Raw genomic sequence first — 23407 nt, forward strand, 5'->3', positions numbered from 1 at the left:
TTTACAAAGAGACTAAAGAGTGTCCCACTCACAACTTGTAATCCAGTATTAAAAAAAAAGTGTTTATAGCTTTAGCTGATGTAAGTAATTTCATTAATCAACCTGAGAGGATTTTTAGGCTTGAAGTATGAAAGGAAATGTCTCTACATGAGGAAGCTGTAGGGACTGGCTGACAAATCTCTTAAAGCAAATGGGCAAACCCTGCTCAAATGAGTTATTAAAAAGGATTTAATTCATTTTTAAAAGTAAGGAAATTCTAGTTGCTCCTCTCAGGTGCCTTCTTACCCTGACACCTGAGCTTTTTGTACTCAGTAGCAATTGTCACTGCCTCCTCAGCAATGTTGACTCCATTGGCACCAGAACAGAAACGTTTAGAAAAGATTTTCAATGCAGTCATCATTGCCTGACATCTTGGAAAGTGAGGATTCAGCTCATCGAAACTTAATGAAAAAAACTGTGCTTGGTGTCTTGTTTACCAAACTCCATTTCTGATCACCCATTCAGTATTCAAAATGTCTGTTCATGGATGTAGATATTCTGGTACTGACAAACATTGATGAGCTTTAAAATTGAACATTATTATTTTTGCACTTAATAGTATTTTATGTTTTCCAATTGCATGTAAAGATTGTTTCCAACATTCATTTTACAAGATTATGAATTCTGAATTTTTCTCCCTCCCTCCTTTGTAACATATACACTCATTTTAAATATATTTTCATATTAGTCATATTAGGAAAGAAGAATCAGAACACAAGGGAAAAACAAGGACAAAGAAAAAAAATAGTTAAAATAGTATGATTTGATCTGCATTCAGACTCCATAGTTCTTTCTCTGGAGTTGGATACCATGATTCATCTTGAGTCCTTTGGAAACATTTTGGATCATTGTGTTGCTGACAAAGCTAAGTCCATCGTCGCTGTCATCAAACAATATAGCTGTTACTGTGTACAACTTTCTTCTGGTTCTTCTCACTTTACTTTGTATCAGTTCAAGTAATGTTTCAGGTTTTCCTGAAATCATTTGCTTCATTTCTTACAGCACAATAATATTCTCACAATCATATCACAGCTTATTTAGCCATTCCCCAGTTCATACATCACCTCAATTTCCATTTCTTGGCCACAACATAAGGATACCCTTTGATCCAACAATACCACTGCTAGGTCTATATCCATGAGAATGAAAAAAGGGAAAGGACCTACTTGTAAAATTTAACCATGTTCTACATAATGTATGGAATTTTTTTTCTTTTCTAAAGATTGTGAAGCAGCAACTGAAAAATGAAAATACAAGTCCTGTGCCAGTGAAGAAAAAAAAAAACACAAAATTGACATAGTTCAGATTCTATGCATTATACAAGATTTCACAATCCCAATGGCTGATGAGAAAATAATTTGTTTTTATGGAAAACTCCGAATGGACCTTGCAAACCCTTACTTTTACTTTCCCATCTTCACCCCTCTCTCCCCATGGAATAAGAGCACTGACCCACCCTTTCCTACTCAGTACAAAAAAAGGCAAGGTAAATAAGAGCAGGGAAAAGATACTCTATTTCCTGAGACATAGTGATGGCAGACTTGGGAGCTCTAAGTTAGGAGAGTGGTGTCTTATTTGGAAGTTCAGTCCAAAATGTTCTGACAGTGCAGAAGACAAACTCATGCCCCATAAGGGCATAATGTGCTCAAAGTAAGTTGAGGGGGAAGTTATTTTAAACTGCAAAGAGAATATAGTAGAAACTCTCTTTCTAAATGCTGTAGAAGAAGAAATGGGGAGTTGGTTTGTTGGGGTGCCTATGTCACTGTCCCACACTACATTATGGGCCTATAATAGAAGCAGTATATGCCTCGAGATACAATGGAAGGTTTCTTTGCATCTCTTGTCCATTTCATGCTTCATTTACTCTAGGTGGAAGAGAGATATGAGAGAACATGATTGGCAGTAGAGGTAAATAACAGGTGGATTCCAATTATAAAAATGAGCAAAGGCACCAGAAGGAAACACAAGAGCCAAAGGACAGGGGCAGAGATATAGAGGGAAAAAGTACCCATGAGCAGATTCAATTCAAAATCAGGGATGAAAGAGACTTAGGGTGCTTCCTTAATCAGAAATTGGAAGAGACTGCCTCAGAAAATGTGAGTGATAGAAAGAAGCCTAATAAGCATTTTCTTGATATTGAGAATAATTGGGATGATGAGAAAGGACAGACCCTGTCTTTTGCATCATCAATGTTGCATATTATTAATGTCATAAAATGCTCTCCAGGCTGTTACAACCAGTTCTGGAGGATCCTTCTTTTTGTAGATCAGGGAGAGGACTAACCCCAGGAGGTGGCAGCTGTTCTTCCTTTTATTGAAGGAATGTGGCAGATATCTCTACTTCTCCTGATTTACTTCTTGCCACTGGACCCAAATGGCTCTGGAGAAGAAAGTGAGTCTGGTGACTGCACAGTCCTCCATCACTTTAATGGAATAAACTTGCAAGTCATGACATCACCTTCCTGATGCCATGGTCCTTTTTGAGAATGAAGGGTAAGGAAGAAGAATGAAGGGAAGAGGACATGCAAAGTTCTTTTCCCTTAGTATGAAAACCAGCCCAAATCCTCTAGCTTTGGGAGAGGAACTTCAGTCTTGTGTGAATTCTGTTTTATCCTGATGACTGACCCTGTAGAGCCTCCACACTGGGATTTGAGCTGAATTGGATGTTTTAAAAATCTATATTTCACACTCAATTCACAGAGCAAAACCAGCATTTCCATAACACAGCACAAGAAAAAAGATGATTGCATACTGAACTGCACATCTACCATGTACAACATGCTATTCCCCCCAAATATAGAATAACATTATCCTGTAAATCATGTAAAATTATAATGTAAATGTAATCATGCAAAAAAAAATCTTCCCTGGCTATCATCTTGTAGTCATCCTCATTTTCTGAGCATAATTACTTCCTGTACCATCTCTCTCCTTTCCCCCTTTGCCTAGAGCAAGGTACTCTAAAGCTTATTTCTGTTTCTTTAAAATTTATGTTGTCCTCTGATGCTCAAATGCTTGCTACAAGCTCTGAGGTAATAATAGCATTAAATGGCTTGTCCAGTTCTGGAGCTGAAAAAGACCTCTGTGGCACCTAGTCAATCTCACACAAAGAGAAAACTGAAGGTAAGGAATTTAACGATTCTTTAGATCACAGTGTCAAAGTGTCAAAGGTAGAATTTGAAACCAAGTCATCTGACTCCAGACACTAGGTCAGTTGGTTGAGATTATGGCACAATAATAAGATAAACTTATGGTTAACCCAAAAGAGTATTGGTGTAAATTTATTTACTTTGCTCAAAGGAAGTTATGAGGGAGGTTATGTTAAACTACAAAGAGAACATAATAGAATCTCTCTTTCTAAATGCCGAGTAAGAAGAAATGGGGGAGGTCAGTTTCTAGGAGAGGGCTGGTTTGACATGAAGCAGATTCCTTTTATTGATAAATAGTACAATAACTCCCTTAAATTACAGGAAAAATGTTAAACCACAGCAATTTAGGCCATCATGAATTCACTGGGCTAAAAATAAATTCACTAGTGGTGTTAAGGTGAGTTGAGTTAGTGTAAGTAGAGATCTGGCATATCTTTCCTTCGTGGGATATCTCCTTCCTATAATTTAATTTTGCACTGCATATACCAGGGGCTCATCCAGGCCAGAGGAAATCTCTGGAGAGTCAGACCCACTGGGCTTCCTGAAGGCAGGAAATGGAAAAATAAATGTGGTGGGATCATCTAAGACAGAATACTCAGTTTTCCTGTTACAGTTAAACCAAACTACTGACTGTTGACTACCATAATATGTGGAAACTATTTGCTACCTTCCTTGTCTATGCCCATAATAAAATAGCTAAGGAACGGTTAAGTTTATCAATATTAGTCATCACACAACATGGCTGCTATTGTGCACAAAGTTCTCTTGATTCTGCTCATTTCTCTGAGCATCAGACCATACAAGCCTTTCCAGGTTTCTCTCAGAAAACTGGGAAAAATGTTGTATAGACAATTTATAAGATAATGGCCTCATATTTAAAATATATAAAGAACTTTGTCCAATATATAAGAATATGAGTCATTTCTTAATTGTTAAATGGTGAAAGAATGTGAACAGACAATTTTCTGAAGAAGAAATAAAAAAACTTATAATCATATGAACAAAATGATCTAATCATCATTGATTAGAGAACTGTAAATTAAAACTCTCTTGAGATATCATTTTACACCTACTAAACTGGATAAAATGATAGAAGAGGAAAGCAACAAACATTGGAGGGCATACAGAAAAATTGGGACACTAATTCATTCTCGGTGGAAGTGTGAACTGATGGAACCATTTGGGGAGCAATCTGGATTTATGCCCAAAGAGTTATGAAGCTACCTATATCTTTTGGCCTAGCAATACCTTTATTTGGTCTATTTCTGAAGATAATTAAGGAAAAGAAAAAGAATCTATGCATCTCAAATGTTTATAGTACCTCTCTTTGTGGTCCCAAAGACTGGAAATTGCAAGGGTGCACATCACTTGGGGAACTGCTGAACAAGTTGTGATATATGATTGTGATGGAATACATTTCTGCTAGAAGAAATGATAAGCCTGATGGTTTTAGAAAAAAGATGGAAAGACTTGCATAAAATAAAATAAAAAAAAGAGTGAAATGAGCAGAAGCAAGAGAATGTTGTATACAGTAACACCAGTATTGTTTTAAGAACAACTTTGAGCAAATTAGTTATCTTGTCTGTTATAAGTACCTAAAATAACTGTAAAGGATATGCAGCAATATGACACCTGCATTTAGAGAAAGAACTGATGTACAAAATAATTTTAGGAATGTATACTTTTTTGTGTCTAAGGATAGCTATCTGTAGGGTGGGGAGGGAAGAAGAAAAAGAAAAGAAATTTTGAAAAAAAGAAATCTACATGATAAAAATAACCAGAGGGCTAAATAAAAGTAGAAAAAATACAGTGGTGATCTCTTGAAAGAAAACACCAAATTAAAACTTTCAGGAATATTGTAGCCAAAATCCAGAGCTTCCAGGTAAAGTAAGAAAACTGTACAAGTAACCAGAAAGAATTCAAGTACTGTGGAGTCCAAGTCAGGATCACAAATAATTTAATAGCCACCACTATAAAAAAGTGGAAAGCTTGGAATAAACTCTTCCTAAAAGTTTACAGCCAAGAACACCTTACTCATCAAAAGTGAATAAAACTCTAAATGTAAAAATAATATGGAACTTTAATTAAATAGAGGACTTTAAAGAGTTTCTGATAAAAAGAACAGAGTCATGAAGAAACATCGAAGGTCAAATACAGAACTAAGAGAAAGAAAAATGCAAACATGAGTGAAAAATCTTGTTTCTCTGAAACCACCTCCTAGAGATGGCCGTGGTACAATTGATAAAGCTTTGGGCCTGGAATAAGGAAAACCCAAATTCAAAACTGGCCTCAGATATCAGCTTTGTAACTCTGGGGTGAATCAGTTAATTTTATTTTGCCTTAGTTTCCTTAACTACAAAATGGGGATAATAATGCCACCTTTATCATAGGATTGTTGTTAGGATAAAAAGAGACATTTTAAAAAGTAGTTAACATAATTCTGGGAATATAATAGGCACTGTAGGAATACCTACTACCTTCTCCCCTCTCCCTGTCTTCCTTTCTCCTTTTGTTGTAAACATAAACATAAAGACTTATCAAGGAGTCACCCTCAGTGACTACTGGATGCACTGGGTCTGCTGTGCTTCAGTGAATGGGCTAGGGTGGCTCTCAGTTATTAAGAATGATGGCAGTGAGAAATACTATGCAGTTACCATGATGTGTTCTTTGATCCTCAAGTATTTCACTCTTGAGCGTTTAATTTCAGGAAAAAAAATGCCACTTAGGCCTTACCAGAAAGTGAATGTCCATTCTTTTTCTTTTTAAGTTCATCATTTCCCTGGCTTAGATGAGAGGTGTGTTTCATCTTCAATCCTCTGGATTCATGTTGTATGTATTGTATTGACCCAATTCTAAATTTTTTCAAAATTATTTTTCTCTATTGTAGTGCTGTCATTGTATAAATTGTTCTCCTAGTGCTATTCCTCTCTGAGCAGTTCATAAATGTTTTCCCAGTTTTCTTTGAACCTGTCCATTTCCTCAATTCTTGTGCAACAATAACATTCCAGTATATTAATATACCATGATTTATTTAGTGTAACAGGTCCTTACTTTCATATATAAATGTTAGCTAATGTAATAATAATAATAATTATAATTATCACTATTATTATATATATTCCTTATACAGTTAATTTCTTATTGCACAGTAATATTCTATTATGTCCATGTTCCACAACTTATTAAGCAGTGGATATCTATTTTATTTCTAATTTTTTTTCACTTTTTATCAAATACGGAGCTTCTTCTTAAATGCTTGATATTTTGTAAATGTTTGGTTCTTCCAAGTAGGTATGATCTAAGGAGAGATGTAAATGACTCTCCTGGCCTGTGCTCTAGTCTGTGCGTGACCACAGGCACTCTTTTTTTCCCTGGAACTCCATGTGACTGTAAGGTCTGGTGTGCTAGTGCTCCTCCTTGCCCCAGGTCTGCTACCAATGAACGTGACCCAGATTTGAATATGGGCAAAGCAACAGATTCCTTCCTCAGGGTTGCAAAGAGACCCTGTAATCTCCTTTTGACCAGTTGTTCGACCCCCTTCCTGTCTTTGGGTTGAGAACTCTGGGAGCAGCTGCTACCATTGCTGATTCAGTTGCCCTCAGTCCTGCTCCTGGTTGCTGAGGCCAGGTCTGCACTGGTATGGCCTGTACTGGACTGTGCTCCTCTTTCACCCTGGTGCCCAGACCTCTCTTGCTGACCTTCTCAGTTTTCTTGGGCTGTAAAATGGTTTCACTCTGTCTTTTGGTGGATTCTGCTGGTCTAGAATTTGTTTAGAATCATAATTTGAAGGGATTTGGAGGGATTTGGGGGAGAGTTCAGGTGAGTCCCTGCCTTTACTCTGCCAACTTGACTCCATGTCTCAATTTTTAAGCTTTTGGACTTGTGTTTTTACAGGTGACCTGTAATTCTTAAGTTGTCTTTTTTGTATCCTTAGAGAGCAATATATTTCACTTATACACAGATGGTATTTTTTTTTACGTAACTGATCTTTACTCTTCTCCTTCCAGACTGTTCTTGTCTTTTGTATACTTATATTCCCAATCACTTATTCTTCCTTTTTATCTTTGGTGAGGTTTTCCACCATTTATTTAATTTTTTCGATGCTGCCAATTATGTCTGTTATGCAGGAGATAAATTGAACTTTTACAACTCACTATCTCTCTCTCTGTCTCTCTGTCTCTGTCTCTCTCTCTCTCTCTCTCTCTCTCTCTCTCTCTCTCTCTGTCTCTCTCTCACTTTCAGCAATGAAGTTAAGTGACTTACCCAGCAACACACAGCTTTTAAATGTCAAGTGTTTAAGGCCTGGTTTGAATGCAGGTCCTCCTGACGCCAGGTTCTGTGCTCTATCCACTGAGCCACCTAGCTGCCCCCAACTTTCACAGCTCTCATTTCTTTCCGGCACTATTTCTTGCACCATGAGGAAACATTCTGCTGTGACTCCATGCTGTCACTTCCCAAGAGACCTTGGGAATCCACAGAGCCTTCTCTTGGTTTATGTATTGATTTATTTTTCTTTGTATTACAATATTTATTCTTTCTTTGGAATTATTTAGTTGTTCAAGAGGCTCTTTTCTTATGTTATTAATATCTTCCTTATTAGTTTATTTGATTTTCTTCATGGTTTCTAACTGGATTTTCTTCTTATTGAGATCTTTGGAAATGCCAGTCTTTTTTCGTTATATTCACCTGTCCCATACCTTCTAAATCCTTCCACTTCGATGTAGATTCCCTGATGTCTAGACCTCAAATCTACCCAGAGTCTTCCCATAGTAGGTCGATTCCTATTTGAGTGACCTCAGTGTCAGCCCAGGTGACTTCTGAAAGGACAAAATGGCTTCAGGTGGATGCCAGGACCTTTTCCTTCAGATCTGCTGGAGTCGTACACATTCTGACTTCCCCCTCCAGTTCCCTCTGTTTCTTAGTTTCTGTAACTAAGAACTGCTGCAAGACAGCATACTGCCATACTGCCGCCCCAAGGAGAGCAAAAATCTGATTTTCTGTACCTCCACCTCTGCTACACAGTATGGGTTGGGAAGAATTTAGTTCTCTTGTGAGCCATGGGTCAAGGAGTGCCACCAGTCCAAGGGTTTAGGAGCTGGTATGAGAGGGAATTTTGAGTGAAGTGTTAAGGTTTAGGGATAATAAGCCTTCTCTGCTGTTAATTCATCAGCTTGCTGCCTTGTTAGAATTCTTGGTGCTTAGGTGGTGTTGCTAGCTGAACCTGCTTTTTCTTTTTATGCATTACTGTTATTTTGGAAACATTTGAGAGGCTGTGAGTTTTGGAGAGGAAAGAGATTTCTCCAGTTTGTTAGTCACATGACTAAGAATATATGATCAGATTTTGATACAAATTTTTTCATATTGTATTGAAGGAAATAAAAAAAAATTCCCCCAGAAAGTGTGTTTTCTAATGTAACATTCCCCTGTTGGTCTACTCCTCTACATCATGTTTACAGGTTGGATGATGAAAAGGTCAATGACCCCAGGTATTTGTGACTCCACATTCAAGGACTCAAACCACTTGACACAACTAGTTCAAAGCAAAGAAAACAATTAGAGTGTGAACCTTTCAACTACAAATATGAAGCACACTTTCCCACAAATACGCACAGAATCAATGGGAAGAGTGGGCCCATGCATCGTATGCTAGTTAAAAGATACACATAAGGAACACATGTGGCCAAGCCAACTCAAGTTTCTGCCACTTCAGCACCCTGGCTTCCTTTCTCTTATTGTGAAATTTCATAGTGCTCTTTAAAAATGTTTTAAAATATATTTCCTTTTCAATTTATGGAATAAAAGAACCATCTGCATAATATAGCATGATAAAAAGTGATTGCATCTGAAACTGAAAATATATTATGCACAGCATGCTATTCCCTTTAAATAAGTTTAAATAAACTTTTAAAAAGTTATCATGTAAATAACTTTTTTTATTCCCTCCCACCCTATTAGACACAAATTGGCATATTTGTAAAATCATTCTATAATCTATTTATCAGTTCCTTATGCAGATAGTGTCTTCTTTTACGCCTTTTGTAGTTAATCTGGCTATTTATAACAGCGAAAATGTTACTTTTTCTCGAAACAGTATCCTTGCTGGCCAGTTCTTACTGTTGGATTCCCTGGGGCTGCTTTTCTCCTTAGCTCAACTTCTGACAGCAGAGCTGATTCTCACTCTATTTAAAATAGAGCCTGCTAGATTGTTTCTTTTTTTATATCAAGGCAAGGAGCTTGGCTAATCTAGCCTTTGTTTCCATGTCATCAGTTGCCTTCATCATATGAGCAAGCACCCTAAATACTCTCAGGTTGATCAAAAGTGTTCATATTAACTAAGGGAGTTAAAAATGTAAGCTTTATTTAAATTTGCTTTACAAAGAGTGAATGAGACACTCCCAAGTTTTGCAACCTTTACTATATGTGAATAGGACACATGGGGTGATCATTTTATGTCTGAAATGGGAAAACTTTAAAAATCTAAGACACTTATAACAGCATGTCTGAAAAAATGACTTATGGAGTCAGCACTTGAACAGTACCAATCTATGCTTTTCTCTTCCATACTCATTGAGCTCTGTTCAGAGCTCTATTGTATTATAAATTATCCTTAATTTGGTAAACAACAGAGTAAGAAGGAGCCACTCAAAATGTAATAACAATAACAGGAGAAAGAAACCAAATAAACATGGCTCAGAGTCCTTGCTTTATGATGAAGACTCCATAGCTATAATGGTGATTAAGAGAGGGATTGTTGGCTTTTTACTTGTTTTTTTTTCCCCACTGAGTTGAGTCCTTGAGAAAAAAAAAAGATGATATTGGAACCATTCTAGACATAGAACTCTAAAAGGATAAGGCCCCTGACATTATAAATATCCCTTCTTTAAAAAAAGAATGTGGAAGTGAGAATGGAAACATATTTCTGTGTATGCAATAAAATATTCTGCAGGTGGCAGCAGAACTAGATCTTCTGGGCGATGAAAATGGAACTTGAAATATAAGGATCATCTCATGGACATCTTATCCATACTTGCTCCATAATCACAAAGGATAACAGTTTCTGTCTCCCATTAAATATGCTTTGTCTGATTGAGGAACAAGGTGTTGTTGAAGGAGACTTGCAAATCTCTTTTTGTGAACAGTGACTTTCATAACTCAATTTCTCCACCTAGAAGATTTAACAAAGGTATATGAGGTATTCCTATCAAGGCAATGAGTGGGTGTAACTTAAATTGTGGGTAAATAATTTAGGTGAAATGTAATCCTAGGTAAAAGGAGATGAAAAGTTGAGTTGGAAGCAATAGAGTGCCAAGGATCAGGAAAAGAGACCCTGAGAAGAAACTGATTCTCAAAGAGATTCAGTCTGTTGGTCATTGGAAGTGGAAGATGTTTGAGGAGGTTTGACATTCAGAAATGGGCCTAAGATCAATTAGAAATGTATTAAGAGCACAGAAACACCTGCTACATGTGATCCAACTGTTTAGTGTTATTGAAGTGTTGTGATGTGGTTGACAGTGAGTAAAAATCATCAGTTCTGAGATACTCACTTTCAACAAAATTGCCCAGTCCTTTGCAACTAGTTCTAAGAGAACTTTCTGAAGTTCAGGGAAGAAACTTCTCCCTAGGAGGAAGAAGTTGTTCTTCCTCTTTTTGAATAGAGCAAGAGATGCAAATTGGGTCCCTCCCTACTGGGGATGAAAAGCAGCCCCAAACCTGTACCTGTACCTCCTGTGGCAGACAAACTCAAACTCTCTGTGTCCTTCTCCACAGAGGACTAACCTGGAAACTCACCATGAAATTTAGGCTGAACTGGATTTTCCTTCTGACCATTTTCCAAGGTAGTTTTATGGAGAGGAAGGGACAATGTGAAGTGGTGACTTCATGTGACCATTGACTTTAATGTAATGTCTCTGTTTTGCAGGTGTTCAGTGTGATGTGGAGCTGGTGGAGTCTGGGGGAGATGTGATACAGCCTGGGGGATCTCTGACTCTCTCCTGCAAAGGTTCTGGATTTACTTTCAGCAGTTACAATATGCATTGGGTCCGCCAGGCTTCAGGAAAGGGACTGGAATGGGTTGCAAGAATTAGCACTAGTGGAAGTACATCTTATGCAGACTCTGTGAAAGGCCGATTCACCATCTCCAGAGATAATGGCAACAGCATGTCATACCTACAAATGACTTCCGTTGAGACTGAGGACACAGCTGTGTATTACTGTGCAAGACACACAGTGAGGAAAAGGAATGTGAGACCTGATAAAAACTTCCCTTGGGAGGAGGTGAAGTGTGAGTGAGGCAAGAAATGGACTGAGCTCATGATGAACAAAGTAAAAGATGCCCATATTCAGAAATAGGTGTAGTGAATTTCTCTTTGTGGCTTGTGGTGTTTTTTCTTCTATCACAGGAGAAAGCAACTTTTCCAGTAGCTAGCTATCATTCTTAATGCGTCACTGTCAGTCCCCACCTCTACCTGAATATCAATTGGTAGTTATGTATCGTCCTTTCAGCTTTAATCACAAATGTAGTATACTCTCCCTTTTCTCCTGCAGGTACTGCAACCACCCTGAGGTAGGCCTTTACCAACTCACACCTGGAGTATTATGCTAGCTCGACAGTTGTTCTCCTAGCCTTAGTACTGTCTTCACTCCAGTCCACACTAAACACAGCTATCAATATCACCTCCCTAAACATAAGTCTGAACATTTTCTGCAAGTTCTGGTGACTCCAGGATAAAATACATGTTCTGCTTTGGCTTTTAAATCCTTTTGTGGCATGGCTCCTTCCTGTCTTGTTCTACCTTAGTCCTTTCCCATACTCATCAATCCAATGACACTGATCTCCTTGCTGTTCCCTTCACAACAGATTCAGTCTCTCTACTGTGCATTTTCACTGGCTGAAATTCTTCTCCTCCTCATCCCTATTTCCTAGCCCCCTTGACCTCCTTAAATCTTACCTAAAATACTCCCCACCTTCTAATTTCCCCATCCTCTTTAATTCCACCATTATGCTGTGTACACACACACACACACACACACACACACACACACACACACACACATATAGACAGATTTAAAGTGTGTTATTATTTTAATGTTGTCTCTCTGAGTGAGACTGACCTCCTTAAAAACAAGAAGAATCTTTTGCCTTTCTTTATATCCCCAGTACTTAGCACTGTGCCTGGCACATAGTAAATGCCCAATGAATAAATACTTGCTGCTGATTTGACCTTCTGTTCCTTTCTGAATTTGACTCTCCCATACTGCTGAGATTTGCTTTATCTGTGATTTCCATGTTATCTACATAATGAGTAAGTTCTCTGACATTTTAACATGCCCTTTTGAGGTATAACAAAGTATTGAATATTGTTGTGAGTTAAATTTAACAAAAAGGTAAATTAAGGCACCTTTCTCTAAGCAAGAATACATTCTTTTCTCAAGGCTTCATGACCTGAGAGAAAGATGGGTCAACAACTGCCTCAGTGTCTAGCCAAAGATCCCAAGCAAAAAACAGTACCCCTTGTATAGATTCTGGCAAGTACAGAACAAAGAACGGAACAGGATAGATGACATCAAGGGGAGAGGTCAACATGAGTTTTTACATAGTGAAGTGTGGGGAACAACATGATTGTTTGGAAACTGGGAGTGGGTCCTAACACCAACCCTCCTCCTTTCCCCTCTATGAGTAAGAAGTGGTTATTTTGAGTCTACTTTCATTGTCCAAGATAATGGTCTAGATTTCTTTGGACAGCAAAGCAGATATCCCTGAAGGATAGTTTGGGGGTGTAAAGATATTAGGCCCAATTCCCTTATGGCAAGCCCCGTTCCCTTAAGGTTTTCAGAATTCCTTAAGAAAAGAATAGCACAGTGATTAACAAGAGAACTGGATTTCAAACCTTAACCCCTTACAGGTCAGCTGAATTCTGAACTGCGTTTAGAGACATAGAACCATAACTAAGTATTCAGTTATAAGGCATAATCAATTAATTGTAAATAAGATCAATAAGAAAGTGATATAGGATCCATTTTAATCTTCTCAGTACTACATGCATACAGCGATATCACATGCATTTGCATACATTAAATATGCTTTTACATAGAGACTAAAAGTGATTACAAGTTCACAACTTGTAATCAAGTATAAAAAAAGGTGTTTATATCTTGAGCTGATGTAAGTAGTTTCATGAATCAACCTGAAAGGATTTTTGGGCCTTGAGGTATGAAAGGAACTGACTCTACTTCAGGAAGTTCTAGGGACTGGCTGACCAATACAATACCAAAACTATTAAAGCAAATGGTTATGAATTCTTCTGCTCTCCATAGATGTGATAGGTAAATTATTCCTTGCTCTCCCAGTTTGCTTGTAGTGTCAGCCTTTATATCTAAGTCATGCACCCATTTTGACTTTATTTTGGTAGATGGTGTGAGATTTTTGTTTATGCCTAGTTTCTGCCATACTCTTCTCCAGTTTTTCCAGCAGATTTTTTTTTCAAAGAGTGGGTTCTTATCCCAGAAGCTGGCGTCTTTGGGTTTCTCAAATAATAGATTACTATAGACATTGATTACTGTGCCTTGTATATTTAACTTATTCCACTGATCCACCACTCAATTTCTTAGCCAGTACCAAGAAGTTTTGATGATTGCTGCTTTATAATACAATTTAAGATGTGGAATTGGTAGGCCACTTCCCTGCGTTATGGGTGATATTTTCTGGGTTTTCAGAGATTGATAAGTGGGGTGAGAGGAACTACCTTTTTCATCTGCCACCTTGGCTCCCAGAAGCAGAAGAAGTAGCCATATCTTTTAAACATGCACTTAGAGTGTTCCAACTGTCCCCAAATCAACCTTTAATTCCTTCTGCCTTTTCACTCTGTATTATTCAAAGAATGTTTGCCCTAATACTGTCTCTTCTCTCTTTAATTCCTTCTGTCTTCTCACTCTGTACTGCCCCAAGGGAGTGTGCCCTTGTCTCTTCTCTCTCTCTCACTGTTGGGGAGAATGCTATTATGCAAATTCCTATTCAAATTTAGCGTTCCCCTTAAATGACATAGTTTGGAAAAAATTCTTGCTCTGCTGCCTCCTGAAATGACTTGTTCTATGGTATGACATAGCTAGCCTCACTTCCATGATATCATTCACCTCTCTCCTGTCATAACACTTGTCAATGGTTTCTTTTAGCATTCCATTTATGGTATTACATAAGAATTTTCCTCCTTTTCTCCCAGCATATGATCCCATGACACCCCTGAGTACTTCACTTTCAAAGGTATACAAAGCAATTTCAGGGGGGAAAAATTCTCACTTAGATTTTGCCGATAATACATATGCTTTCTCTTTATTTTAATTTCATCACATCCCTGTCTGAGATGAGAGGTATATTTCATCTTCAGTTCTCTTGAGTCATGTGGTATTTACTTGAATCCTAAAATCTTTGTAAATTATTTTTCTGTATTGGTGTTGTCATTCTATAAATTGTTCTCCTAGTGCTACTCTCTCTGCAGCAGTTCCTAGATGTCTTCCCAGTTTTCCCTGAACCTGTCCATTTCATCAATTCTTGTGCAACAGTAATGTTCCATTATATAATATCCCATGATTTATTTAGGATAACAAGTCCTTACTTTCCTATATAAATGTTAATTAATGTGATAATAACAGTAATTATAATTACCACTTTTATTATTTTGTGCATGCTTGATACACATGATTTCTTGTTGTACAGTAATATTCTGTTGTGTTCATGTTCCACAATTCATTAAGCATTTGTTGAATTAATGGACAGCTACTTTGTTTCCCATTCTTAGCAGTTTTCTTTTCTTTGGTCGAATCAGGAGCTTCTTCTTAGACACCTATTATTTCCCCTCTATCAAATGCTGGGTTTTTCAAACACTAAATTCCATTGCTGCTGATTCTCCCTTGTGTAGTCTGCTCCATTATTTTCTCTGTTTTTTAAACAATATGACGTTATTTGATGACTGTTGCTTTATTTGAGGTGAAGATGTGCTATTCTTTCTTCTCTACTTCTTTTAATAATTTCCATTGATATTCTTGATCTTTTGCTTTTCCAAATAAATTTTGCTATTTTATAAAGATCTATAATGCATCATTTTGGTCATTTGATTGCATCAAAGGGGTATACTAATTTTGATACATTGTCATTTTTATTATAATAACAGAACATTTGATATTATTCCATCTATTTACATTGTTATTTATTTCTTTAGGGGACATTTTGTAATTTGAATCTATATGGGTCTTTTGTGCAGTTTGGTAGGTTGCTTCCAAGATATTTTATGTATTTTGTAGTTATTTGGAATGGAATTTCTTTTTCCATTGTTGCTTATAAATTTTGTTTTTTTTTACATTTACCTTTAAAGCTTCACTCAAATCTCGTATTTGAAAATCAATTTTTTTCTCACTTATTTTTACCCTCAGTTGAGTTTTGTTTCACCTTTCTGATGGTTCCTCCTATTGGTTTTAATTTTTACTTACAACTTCACTAATGTGAAAATATGTTTAATGGGTATGTAAATGTAAACCTATGACAGATTGTGCACCGTCCTGGGGAGGGTGGGGGGGGAGAAAAAGGGAGAAAAAATTTTCAACTCAAAAGCATATGGAAAAAAAATAAATAAAATAAATAAATAAAAAAAAGAAAATCAATTTTTTTAATTCAGGTCTGGTCTTTTGATCAGGAATGTTTGAAAGTCCTCTATTTCATCAAATTCTATTTTCCCGAAGTTATTCTGGTTAGGTGATTCTTCACTGTAATCCTAACTCATTTGCCCTCTAGAATATCATATCCCAAGCCCTCGGATACTTTAATGTAGAAGCTGCTAAATCTTATGGGATCCCAACTGAGGCTTCCCATTATTTGAATTGCCTATTTTTCTGGCTACTTACAATATTTTCCTTTGACCTGGGACCTCTAGAATTTGGCTGTAACAATCTTCGGAGTTCTCATTTGTGATATCTTTGAGAAGGTGAATGGCAGTTTCTTTCAATTTCTATTTTATTTCTGATTCTAGGACATCAAGGCAATCTTCCTTGACAGGTTCTAGGCTCTTTTTTAAATCAAGTCGTTAAAGTCATCCAAAGAAAATTGTTTTCTTTCCTCTATTTTAAAAGTCAATTGTTTCTCAGATGAGATATTTCACATTTCCCCTATTTTTCCATTCATTTGATTTTGTTTTAGTGTTTCTTGATGTTTCATGGAGTCATTATCTTCCACGTGCCCAATCTAATTTTTTTAGGAATTATTTTCTTTACTGAACTCTTGTGCTGCCTTTTCCATTTAGCCAATTCTACTTTTTAAGAATCTATTTTCTCAGCAATTCAGTCCATTTTTTCCCATTTGGTCAATTGTTTTAAAAATTCTTGTTTTCATTGAAGATATACATGTATATATAAATATATATGTATGTATGTTGTGTATATATATATATATTTATGTGTGTGTGTGTGTGTGTGTGTGTGTGTATTTCCTTTTGGTTAATTTGCTTTTTAAGGAGTTCTCTTCAGTGGATTTTTGTGCCTCTTTTATTCATACTGGTTTTTAGCATGTTTTTCCCCCCATGATTTTCCCCCGCCTGAAGAATACCAGATGCAGAGTGAGGAAAGATTGAAGGACCCTCTGTTGTTTTGGGAAGCCAAGCCTAGAAGTGCTGACCAGACATGGTTCTCCGGATAGAGGAAAAGCAATGATTAGAGGAAAACATATCTTAAATGCTTATATGAACAAATAGAGAAAGAATAGACTAATTAATTTGGGATGTAATCAAAAGCTAGAAAAAGAATGACATAAAAATCTCTAATTAAAAATGGAATTGGAAATCCTAAAAATTAATGGTGAGTTTAATAAAATTGAGGGTCAAAAACATACAATTAATAAATAAAACTAGGAGTTGGTTTATGAAAATAAAGAGTAGACAAGGAATTGGTTAATTGATTGAAAAAGAGAAGAAAACCAAATCACTAGTATCAAAAATGAAAAGGGTGAATATATAACTGATGAAGATGAACTTAATTGTAAGGAGTTATTTTGCCCAATTATACGCAAATAAATCTAACAATTTAAGTGAAATGGAAGAATATTTACAAAAATGTAAATTGCCTCAATTAGCAGAAGAACAAATAGAATATCTAAATATGCCTATTTTTGAAGAAGAAATTGAACAGGCCATAAATGAGCTTTCTAAGAGAAAAGCACCAGGACAATATGGATTTACAAGTGAATACTATCAAATCTTTAAAGATCAACTAATTCCAATATTAAATCAATTATTTAGAATAATATGTAAAGATCTTACCAAATTTTTTTATAAAACAAATATGATATTGATACCTAAACCCAGAAGAGTAAAAGAGAGAAAGAAATTAAAGACAAATTTCATCAATGAATATGGATGCGATCATCCTAAATAAAAACGCTAAAAGATTGCAATAATATATTATAAAGATTACACATTTTGACGAAGTTGGATTTATACCAGTAATTCAAGGATATTTTTTAACATAAGGAAACTATTAGCATAATAGAGTGTATCAATAATAAAAGTAAAAAAAAATATGATTGTATCAATAGATGCAGAAAAGTCTTTGATAAAGTTTAATACCCATTTTTATTAAAAACACTTGAAAGTATCAGTATAAATTGATTTTTTCCTTAAATTGATAGATAGCATTCATCTAAGACTATCAGTACGCATTATCTGTAAGAGGGATAAAGTAGAACCCTTGCTAGTAAGATCGGTCTTGAAACAAGACTGCCCATTGTAATCAATAATATTCAAGATTGTATTGGAAATGTTAGCAATAGTAATGAGAGAAAAAGAAATTGAAGAAATCAGAATATGTATTGAGGTAATAAAGTTATTTCTTTTTTGCAGAAGGTGTGATGTTATACTTGGAAAATTGCAAAGACTCAACTAAAAAGTTAGTTGAAACAATGAATAATTTTAGCAAATTAGGAGGATATAAAGTTAATCCATAGAAATCATCAGCACTCCTCTATGTAACAAATAAAACCATGAAGGAAGAGATAGTAAAAATAACCAATTTAAAATAACTCTAGACAGTATAAAATACCTAAGTGTACAGCTGTCAAAACAGACTCATGAGCTATACAAACAAAATTATGAGAACTTTTTAGATAAATAAAATATGATTGAAATAATTTGAAAAATATTAATTGTTCATGGCAAGGCAGGGCCAATATAGTTAAAATGACAATTTTACCCAAACTAATTTATATATTCAATGCCATCCAAATTAAGTTGCCAAAAATATTCTTATTGAATTAAAAAAAAATTATAAGTGGATTTGGAAAAAGAAAAAGTCAAGAATATCGATGGTAATAATGGAAAAAAATTTAAAGGAAAGAAATTTAGCAGCACCAGATCTTAAACTATAATATAAGGCAGCAATTATCAAAATATCTGGTGCTGGCCAAGAAAGGCAAAGCAGATCCATAGAATTGAATAAGCATCCCTTTACAGCAGCAAATAAGCACAATAACTTTGTATTGGACAAGTAGGAAGTCTTAAAATTTGGGATAAGATTTTTGGGAAAAATTTTGAGAAAAGTAGAAAAGCAGAATGGCAGAAACTGGGCATAGATAATATCTTACACCATTTACCAAAATAAGGTCAAAATGGATATATACCTAGATACAAAAATTGCTTTTATGAGAAAATTGGAAGGACATGGAACACATTATTATCAGACTTATTGATAAGTGAATAACTTGTGAATAAAATAAAGATAGAGAGCAAAGTTTGGTATAAAATTAATCATTTCACTTTACATGAAGTGAAAATGTTAATTTTTATATTACACTAAATTAATTTAACATAAAGAAAACTATTCACTTTAATACATGAAATTAAAAAGTATTTTTACAAATAAAACAAATGTAGCCAAGATCAGAAGGAAAATAGAAAATTAGAAAAATATTTTATAGACGTTTACATTATAAAGGTCTCACATTTAAAATATATAAAGAACTTTTTCCAATATGTAAGAAACCAGCCATTTCTTAATTGTTAGATGGTGAAAGAATATGAACAGTTTTCTGAAGAAATCAAAACAGCTTATAATCTTATAAAAATGCTCTAATAACCATTGATTAGAGAAATATAAATTAAAACTATCTTGCGAGATCATTTTACACCCACCAAACTGGCTAAAGTGATAGAAGGGGAAAGCAACAATATTGGAGGGGATATAGAAAAATTGGGCCACTAACTCATTCTTGGCGAATTGCTAAATGATACATCCATTCTGGGAGCAATCTGGATTTATGCCCAAAGAGTTATTAAACTACCTATATCCTTGGAGCCAGTAATAACTCTGCTTGGTCTATTTCTGAAGATAATTAGGGAATAGGAACAGAATCTATGCATCTCAAACGTTTACAGCAGCTCTCTTTGTGGTCGCAAACCTGGAAATTGCAATTGTCAAGTGTTTCGTCAAGGCAATATCTCTTTTGTTTGTTTTGTTTTTTGGCAATTGGAGTTAAGTGACTTGCCCAGGGTCACACAGCTAGCAAGTGTCAAGTGTTTGGTCTGAGGCCCGATTTGAACTCAGGTCCTCATGACTTCAAGACCTGTGCTCTATCCACTGAGCCACTAGGTGCCCCTCTACCAATATTGTCTTAAGAACAACTTTGAGCAATTAAGTTATTTTGTCTATCATAAATACCCAAAATAACTACAAAGGACATGTGTAGAAAGATGCCATCTGCATCTAGAGAAAGAATTGATGTATAGAATAATTTTACATATGTATACTTATTTGTGTCCAATGATAGCTATCTCTAGGGTGGAGAGGGAAGAAAAAAAATAAAAGAAATATAAAAAAAAGAAATCTATATCATAAAAAAGAACCAGAGGGCAAAATAGAATTAGAAAAAATACAGTGGTCATCTCTTCAAAGAAAACCCCAAATTCAAACTTCCAGGAATATTACAGTCAAAATCCAGAGCTTCCAGGTAGTTAAGGGGAAAAAAGAAATCATACAGGTAACCAGAAAGAATTCAAGTACTGAGGAGTGCAAGTCAGGATCACAAATAATTTAACAGACACCACTATAAAGAAGTGGAAAGCTTGAAATAAACTCTTCCTAAAAGTTTACAGCCAACAACACCTTACTCATCAAAACTGAATAAAACACTAAATGGAAAAAATATGAATCTTCAATCACATAGAGGACTTTAAAGAATTTCTGATAAAAAGAACAGAGTCATGAAGAAACATTGAAGGTGAAATACAGGAGTTAAGAGAAAGAAAAATGCAAACAGGAATGAAAAATCTTGTTTCTCTGAAACCATCTCCTACAGACAGCCAGTGGCACAATGGATAAAACTTTGGGCCTGGAATAAGGAAAACCTGAATTCAAAACTGGCCACAGATATCAGCTTTGTAACTCTGGGGTGAATCAGTTCATTTTATTTTGCCTTGGTTTACCTAACTATAAAATGGGCATAATTAATGGCAGCTTTATCATAGGATTATCATTAGGATAAAAAGAGACATTTGTAAAAAGCAGTTAGTACAATTCTGGGACTATAATAGGTACTGTATGGATGCCTTCTATGTTCTCCCCTCTCCCTGTCCTCCCTTCTCCTTTTGTCATAAGCATAAACATAAAGACTAATCAGGGACAAACTTCTTATGTTTAAATATGGGGAGGTTGTGTCCCTATGGAGGAAGTTTAATTAAAAGAAGGTGAGAGTGGTTCTGTTATGTCGTAATGATCCCGAGAAGAATGGAGAGAGAAAGAAGAATATTCACCCAAGGGAGAAAGGAAAAGAAAGATTAGAGAAAATCATGTCACACAATTAAGGTGTACAAGTAACTATTTATAAAACAAAACCAGCTGACACTTGTCGCTTATTTTCATCTGAAGTGTCTAAATAAAGGAAGAAAACTGAGACACACATCGAGAGTCGAGTACAGAATTTTAGATGATCTGAGTGAGAAGGTCAGAAAACAGATTACAGAGGGTTGAGAAGTACCTTAAAGGAAGGTATCAGGTATATACTTTTCCAAGAAGTTAGTGAAAAGGAAAAGATTTGAAAAGACAGCTTGAAGATAATAGAGGGTGAGAGAGACTTTTCAGGCTTGAGAGGCCAAGATATATTTTGTAGGAACAAAAATTTAACTATATTCTATAAGCTGCTTTAAATTGTTCCTTTTCCTACAAGATATGTAGCAATCACAGGAGAATTCAAATGTAAGGTCTCTACTAGGGGAAGAAAATAAAACAGAAAGAAACAGAGAAAAGTCAGGTCATGCTTTACAACATATAAAACTTGACAGTCTCAAAGCCTGACTGGAGGATAACTTAGGTAAAAATACAAACCAGTATTCTAATGGTCCCTGATGAGAATTACTTCTTCCCAGTAAGTAAAGTATGAATGTAAATTGGACACAAGACAAAAAAATGTCTCGGCTGACATCACTGTATAGAGTAGGTTGCAGCAGATTCGGTGTCTCTGCTATGGAGGTCTCTGCAATCTGAGGCTCAGGCTATACCTTTCCCCAGATACTATAGAAGACATAATATTCCCCAGGGGATGTGGTGTCACTGTGTCACCACACACAGTGAGTCTTGAGAAACAAAACATGGGACTTCTTGGAGTATCCTTGAGACGCAGGGGCTTTCTCATTCCTGACCATTTCGTGCCTCAATTCCTCCAGCTCAGAGGGATGTGAGCTTGGGTGTGCTGTTAAGATTTTTAACACCAGCTCTCCAGGGGAGAAAAATGAATGCACTATGAACTTTTAAGTTTAATCTACATTATTAACTTTTTTCTCTATCCTATTGTTGTCTAAACAATGCAAAAATCAATTAAAGACAATCCCTGATTTTGAGTGTCTGCTGATTTCTGAAGTATAAGTGCTCAGTTGAAAACTTCACAATGACCCCTCTCATGCCAACACAGCATAACCTGGATATAAGGGACCTTGAATGGGTTTGGTGGTATATAGTGCACGTAGAATCTAATTACAAAGAGAATGAACAAAAAGTAGCTCTGTCAGCATGCGGAAGTGGCAAGAGTAAGCTCAGAAATTCCACAATAACCATCTTAAGGTAGATACAACATCTGCTGAAGATAAAAAACGACAAAAAGCTGAGAGTGCTTTCCTAATTAGAAATGGCATTGAGAAGCTGGGAAAATAACAGCAACATAGAAAAGCCTAATGAGCAATCTCTTGGTACTGAAGGTAGATTGGAGTGATGCAGAAGGATAGACACTGAGTCCTTACCAATAATATTTGGATTCTCAGTGTCACTAACCTTTCCCTGGATTTTAGAACTAATTTTGAGGGAAACCTCCCTGCAGCTCAGTGATGGGGACTCATCCCACTGCGAGGCAGTTGCTCTTCCTCACACTAAACAGAGGAAGACATGCAAATTGGGCTCCTTCCTCTAGGGATGAAAACCAGAAAAAACCTGTGTCTGCAGATCTGGGAGAGGAGCTTTTCTTCTGTGTGGACTTTCTGTCCTAAGAACTGACACTGTGGGGCCCGAACAATGAGTTTTGGACAGAATGGAATTTTCATTCTGACTCTTTTACGAGGTAGTTTTTTCTTTTGTTTGTTTTTTGACCAAGGATACACTCTTTGAAGTAGTGTATTTGTGTGACTATTGTCTTCAATGACTCTTTGTTTGCAGGTGTCCATTGTGAGGTTCACCTGGTAGAGTCTGAGGGTGGTGTGAGACAGCCTGGAGGATCTCTTCCCCTCTCCTGCAAACCTTCTGGATTCACCTTCAGCATCTATTACATTAGCTGGGTCCGCCAGGCTCCAGGGAAGGGACTCGAGTGGCACGCATCTATTTATAGTAACGTAGGAAAAACATTCTATGCAGACTGTGTGAAAGGCAGATTCACCATCTCCTGAACTACAGCAACGACGTGCTGCATCTGCAAATGAATTCCCTTAAAGCTGAGGACACAGCCATGTATTACTGTGCAAGAGACACAGTGAGAAAAAGGAGTACGAGAGCACACATAAAACTCCTCATTCAGACAGGCCACATGGAGAGTGACTTAGAGAGAGAACTCAAGAACACGGAGTACAAGGAGACCACTTAGAATAACAGATGAAGCATGAGGCTGCAAAATTTGAAGAATCAGGCTGACAAAGTTTTCAAGGTCTGTGGATTCTTCCTAATTCACAGTGAACATCTAACCCTTTCTATCTATCTATCTATCTATCTATCTAT

The 23407-nt window shown here is 36.2% G+C and overlaps 1 pseudogene and 1 gene segment (V, D, J or C); both read left to right on the top strand.

Annotated features, from left to right (window-relative positions):
• Positions 1 to 338: 338 nt before the first annotated feature.
• Positions 339 to 23407, top strand: part of LOC110203871 (glycogenin-1 pseudogene) — a 36181-nt pseudogene continuing 13112 nt past the window's right edge.
• LOC110203869 (immunoglobulin heavy variable 3-74-like) lies at positions 10899 to 11533 on the top strand. The segment is given in 2 exon segments: positions 10899 to 11022; positions 11106 to 11533. Coding segments are annotated over 2 exon segments (417 nt in total).

This window comes from Phascolarctos cinereus, unplaced genomic scaffold (assembly GCF_003287225.1).
Source record: "Phascolarctos cinereus isolate Bilbo 61053 unplaced genomic scaffold, phaCin_HiC Scaffold_22;HRSCAF=505, whole genome shotgun sequence".
NCBI classification, from domain to species: domain Eukaryota; kingdom Metazoa; phylum Chordata; class Mammalia; order Diprotodontia; family Phascolarctidae; genus Phascolarctos; species Phascolarctos cinereus.